Genomic DNA, 6,000 nt, shown 5'->3' on the forward strand with positions numbered 1-6,000 from the left:
CTACTTCAAATGCACCCTGCAAACCCTCATCCTCCACATCCAAAAGGTGAAGGCAGCAGGCATAAGGGAATTCCGTCACCCACCAGGCTCCCTCACCGTCCCGGCTTTTTTGTTTCTTCATTGTCACAAGGTTAAAGTCCTGGGGATTATCAGTATTAAGTATTTGAGAAATGCTTGATCAGTATTCTCATGACCTGGATGCTTTATTTTGTGTTCGCAACAAAAGTCAAGAATGTTTCACCTGCTGAGAATGTTGCCCCAGATCCCTCGATTCGTAGGCCTCCAGTTTTTAACTCATTTATAACCATTGCTTTAAAAACAAATCTTATGAAAATCATCCCGCCCTTTAAATGAAAAGAACTGAGATTAGTGGGTGACAATATACAGCAACGAAGCAGGGCATGTAGCCCAACTAGTCTGTCCTAGTGATCATAGTGTCCACAGGGATCCATGGAATCTTTGACCAAAATTTTGGTTAATAAATAGGCTGAAGCGATGAATGTGTTTAGTTAGCTGAATGGGAATTGTTTGTTCATTGCATCCATTGATGTCCGTGCTGTCCTGCCTTCCCACAGTTGCCAGATGTGTGTTACTCCTGGTGGGTGCTAGCCTCTCTGAAAATCGTTGGGCGATTGCACTGGATCGACAAGGAGAAATTGAGCCGTTTTATATTGGCCTGTCAGGATGACGAGACTGGTGGATTTGCAGACCGGCCTGGAGATGTGGTAAGTGCGTGGCCACGAGGATTAGGGCAGTGGTGGGGAGGTGCTTATTTAATCGTGCGCCATGGCCCGTTTATTGTAATTGGAAGCTTACATTTTTGAAATGTTGCTGTATCCAGAACTTAGGAGTTTGGTTACAAATCAATGAAGACGCAGATATCATGGAATGATCTTTTGAATTAGTTTATGGGTTACTGGCTAGGCCAGAATTTATTACCCAGCTCTAATTGCCCTTGAGAAGGTGGTGATGTGCCACCGCCTTACATTGCTGCAGTCTACTTGGTGTAGATATTCCCACAGTGCTGTTCGTGAGGGACTTCCAGGATTTTGGCGCAACCGTTTTGAAGGAAACGCTGATATATTTGCAAGTCAGGATAGTGAGAGGCCTGGGGAACTGGCAAATGGTGATGTTCCTCTGCATCTGCTTCCCATGTCCTTTTAGATTCTAGATGCAAGAAGGCATGGATGTTTGGAAGGAGTCTTGGTAACTTACTGCAGTGCGTCTTGTAGATGGTACATACTGCTACCACTGGAATGGTGGACAGTGTGATAATCAAGTGGCCTGCTTTGTCCTGAAGGGTGTCAAGTCTTTCAAGTATTATTGGGACTACACTCATCCAGGCAGCTCCTGACCTGTGCTAAGTAGATGGTGGACAGGCTTTGAGGGGTCAGGAAGTGAGTTACTTGCTGCTGAATTCCCAGCTTCTGACCTACTCTCGTAGCCACAGTATTTATACGGCTGCTCCAATAAAGTTTCTGGTCAATAGTAACCCGCCCAACATATTGATAGTGAGGGATTTGGGAATGCCATTGTATGTCAAAGGGAATGGTTAGATTCTCCCTTGTTCTAGTTGGTCATTACCTGGCAATTGTGAGGTGTGCATGTTACTTGCCACTTGTCAGCTCAGGTCTAATGAGCAGGTTATTGACGGGCAAGTGTTGTTTGACACCACTGTTGATGAAACTTTCCATCAGTTTGCTGATGATTGAGAGCCGATTTGGGTGTGATTGGCCAAGTTAGATGTGCTTTGCTTTTTTGTAGACATTTTGAACATTGCTGTGTGGTAGCTTTACTGGAACAGGTTGGCTAGGGTCAGGGCTAGGTAAAGAGCACAAGTCTTCAGCACTCCTGTGGCAATGTTGTTGGGTCCCATAGCCTTTGTAGTATGGGCGCAAATGAAAATCATTTTGAAAGAACCATCCTTTGTCCTGCTATTCCCTATAACAGTGCAAAACGTTCCTTTTCAAATATTTATCAAATTGTGCTGAGAAATTACCATTGAAGAAAAGGTGGCTCGGTGGTGCAGTGGTTAGCACTGCTGCCTCACGGCGCTGAGGTCCCAGGTTCAATCCCGGCTTTTGTCACTGTCCGTGTGGAGTTTGCACATTCTCCCCGTGTCTGTGTGGGTTTTGCCCCCACAACCCAAAGATATACAGGCTAGGTGGATTGGCCACATTAAATTGCCCCTTAATTGGAAAAAAGGAATTGGGTACTCTAAATTTTTTTTTTTTTTTTTTTTCAAACTTTAAAAGAAAAGAAATTACTATTGAATCTACCGACCGCACATTCCAGCTCGTTGTCTTAAACCTCTGTCCTTTTACTGACCCCCCCCCCCCCCCCACCCCCGTCCCCTCCGACAGAGGAAGTAACTTCTTCTTCACTCGTGTCAAAACCTTTTGTAATTTTGACATTCTTCTGCCCTCCATTGTGATACGCGTTTTAGCCGTCCACTCGAGTGCTGCTTGTGCGGGTGGAGGAATGCAAAGATTTATTAGTAATTTTGCATGGGGGGGGGGGATAGTTATTGGTCAATACTTCTTTGAGAGAAATGTCTCAATTCTGAAATATCGTTTTTTTCCCCCCTGTTGTAGGTTGATCCCTTTCACACCCTGTTTGGAGTGGCAGGTCTCTCCCTGCTGGGGGACAAGCAGATTAAGCCTGTTAACCCAGTGTTCTGTATGCCGGAGGATACCCTACGGAGGATTGGCATCCAGCCCGAGTTGCTGTGTTAAAGAAGAGAGTCTTGGGCCTCTTCTCGGTGCTGTTTGAATGCTATTGTGGACAGAACTTGATCAACGTTTGGCAGAGGGCACTTCACCCATCATCTCACTTGGCGTTTGGCAATAATTTGTAGGTTTTATCTATTGCGTGGAATCAGTTTGTTAATGGTGTGGTTTCTACTGTGTGGCACTGCTGCGAGGGATGGGGAGGTGCAACCTTACACTTTACTGATCACACACCTTCAGTCATGGCAACTAACTGCATCTCGAGATGGTCATCTTGTGATATATGCTGACTTACACTAATGTCCTTTTCCTATTTTAAATTGTTTTGTGTGATATATATATCATATATATATATATATATACAAATCTATATTATTTATATACTTAAATTTTGACTGTTGATGGTCTATAGAGAAGAGGCACTCAGTCTCTGGGTGATGTTCCAATTGTAGAGGTGTGTGAATCGCTGTTGAATTTCACAGGGTCCCAGTTCAAAACAAAATCCAAAGACCCAAAATACAGGTTTCTGGTTTAGTTTTGTTTTACAGCCAAAGTTTAATGAATTAATTTTAAATTGAGAGATGTCAGTCAGCCTTGATTCAGAGACCCCCTTGCCCGTTAAGTCAGAACGTTAAAGATTCAAGCCCCAAATCCAGATGCCTGACCACATCTCTGGACTGCAGGAGGTCCTGACCCTCGGACGAAACATGAAACCCGGGACCCCATCTGCCCTCAGGTGGACGTAAAAGATCCCACAGCTACTGTTTTGAAGAAGAACCGGAGAGCGCTATCAGTGGTCCTGGCCAATATGCATTTGTCAACCGATTGTCATGAAAACAGAATGCCCGGTTACAGGACCGCGTCGATTCACGATTGCATTTGCTGCCATTGCAACTTCCCCCTTAGAAAAGTGCTTCATTCACTGAAGTGCTCTGGTATATCCGGAGGCCGAGGAAGGTGCTTTCGAGATAGTTTGTTCTTGTGAAGTTTTGGGTTTGCCTTCAGACTTAAGATAAGCACAGTGCTACTTTATTTACTATCAAACTAGCAATGTTAACCTAGCTGTCAAGCAGCGGTTAACTTTCAGAGCTCCCTAAGAACATCTGGAGAGGAGTGGGTGAGGGGAATTTTTATTCATATAAAATCTGTGCATTGGAGGAAAACTTTGAAATAGAGTTTTCTGTTTCTGTACCGGTTAATTAGTTTGCTCTACGGCACTGATTAAATACTGATAGTGCAAATTGGTGGGAGGTACATTTTTTTTTTTCAGATTGTGGTTGTTTGCATAACAGGAATGAAGCTGCTTTGTCCAGAGTTCAGATCAATCTTTGTAGTGAAAGGTAGTTCTAATGAGGTACAATATCATGTTTACAGTAGAGCGTCTCATTAAAATCTCACTTGTTTTTCTATCCCTGGGTTTAGCGATTGTGAAGAGGACTCTGGACGAGCAAATGTGGCAGTAGCTGTTGCTGGAGGGGATAAACGTGGGCAGTTTGAGTAGTCTGACTTTTTAACACATTGGTGGGATCTGGGCGTCGTTGGTCAGGCCAGCATTTATGGTCCATTCCTAGTTGCCCTTGAGAAGGCGGTGGTGAACTGCCGTCTAGAACCGCTGCAGCCCATGAGGTGTAGGTACGTCCCTGGTGCTGTTAGAGCGGGAGTTCCGGGATTTTAACCCAGCGACAGTGAATGAACAGCCGATTTATAGTTCCAAATCCGGATGGTGTGTGGCTTGGAGGAGAGCGTCCAGGTGGTGGTGAAGGGGCATTAAAGGAATCGAAAGGAGCTACAAGGTCTAACTGAAAACCAAAACAGGAAGTTGCAATATGTCCTAGGAATGAACTGAAAATACCAATGGAAGAATTGGATGAACAGAAATAAAACCCAAAACAGCAGGGACAACAGTTTAGATAGATGTAGCATTGGCGCTGCAGGGGCAGGAGAGGGGGAACTTGAGTCCAATCATTCTGCAGACCACCATTTCTTTTTGCCTTGGTTCTGACCTGGAATGGGAAAGATGCCTGATTGCCGTTTCCTGAAACATCAATAATATAGCGCTCTTCCATGAAGGTTGATATTTATTTTCTTTACAGATAACTCGCTTTGTGAGGCCCACATTCTCATTGCAGCTTTGAACCACTTGAGTGGAGCTGCTGTTCTGTATAAACTGTTGGAAAATATAGAGTCATAACTTAAATAATATCTAATCGAGGTGGAAGATCACCTGGTATCATGAAAAGTTTTGCTGGTCACGTTAAACTGAAAAATTGACATGTTTTGTGTGATATTCTGTAATCTTACAATGACCGATGGAAGGAATTCTGCTTTTAATTTCACCAAATAAACCCACCTTTAGTTCAACATATTTATTTCAAAGTAAAGAATTTGTGGGTTTGTCATGATTTAATTGCAGTATAGTGAGGAGGATTTGAAACGAGCAAACAACTCATTGGACGAGTATATTTGCTCATTTTACCTGAGTGCTTAAATAAAACACAGTTGTTGTGATTGAGAATATCCTGTGTTGTCATTTTACAGTAGAATTGCAGGAGAATTTTCTTCACTCGTTCCCACAGGAGAAACTGTGCGTCTCACACTCATTGTGTGCGTTTTGTGCCTCACTCTCTCTTGTGTGCATTTTGTCTCTCACTCACTCGTGTGCATTTTGTCTCGCACTCGTGTGCCTTTTGTCTCAATTGTGTGCCTTTTGTCTCACACTCGTGTGAGTTTGGCTCACTCACTTGTGTACGTTTTGTTTCCACTCGTATATGTTTTGTCTCAACCGTGTGCCTTTTGTCTCTCCACTCGTGTGCGTTTTGTCTCACGCTCGTGCATTTGTCTCGCTCGTTTGCGTTTTGTCTCTCACTCGTTTGCGTTTTGCCTCACACTTGTGTGCATTTGTCTCTCCCTCGTGTTTTTTCTCTCACGTATGTGTTTTGTCTCACTGCGTTTGTCTTGTGCGTTTTGTCTCGTGTGCGTTTTGTCTTACACTCGTGTGCGTTTTGTCTTACACTCGTGTGCGTTTTGTCTTACACTCGTGTGCGTTTTGTCTTACACTCGTGTGCGTTTTGTCTTACACTCGTGTGCGTTTTGTCTTACACTCGTGTGCGTTTTGTCTTACACTCGTGTGCGTTTTGTCTTACACTCGTGTGCGTTTTGTGTCTCGTGTGTTTTGGCTCACTCGTGTGCATTTTGTCTTACACTCGTGTGCGTTTTGTGTCTCGTGTGTTTTGGCTCACTCGTGCGTTTTGTCTTACACTTGTGTGCGTTT

General features: G+C 43.9%; 1 protein-coding gene across 1 annotated transcript in view; it reads left to right on the plus strand.

Moving 5' to 3' along the window:
- rabggtb (Rab geranylgeranyltransferase subunit beta) overlaps positions 1-5,244 on the plus strand; it is a 49,970-nt gene extending 44,726 nt beyond the window's left edge. The window contains exons 8-9 of the mRNA XM_072510298.1: positions 576-725; positions 2,595-5,244. Of these exons, the coding sequence (XP_072366399.1) occupies positions 576-725; positions 2,595-2,735 (291 nt within the window). The 3' untranslated portion in view covers positions 2,736-5,244. The remainder of the gene's footprint in view (positions 1-575; positions 726-2,594) is intronic.
- Positions 5,245-6,000: the final 756 nt, after the last annotated feature.

The sequence above is a fragment of the Scyliorhinus torazame genome, chromosome 7 (assembly GCF_047496885.1).
Source record: "Scyliorhinus torazame isolate Kashiwa2021f chromosome 7, sScyTor2.1, whole genome shotgun sequence".
NCBI classification, from domain to species: domain Eukaryota; kingdom Metazoa; phylum Chordata; class Chondrichthyes; order Carcharhiniformes; family Scyliorhinidae; genus Scyliorhinus; species Scyliorhinus torazame.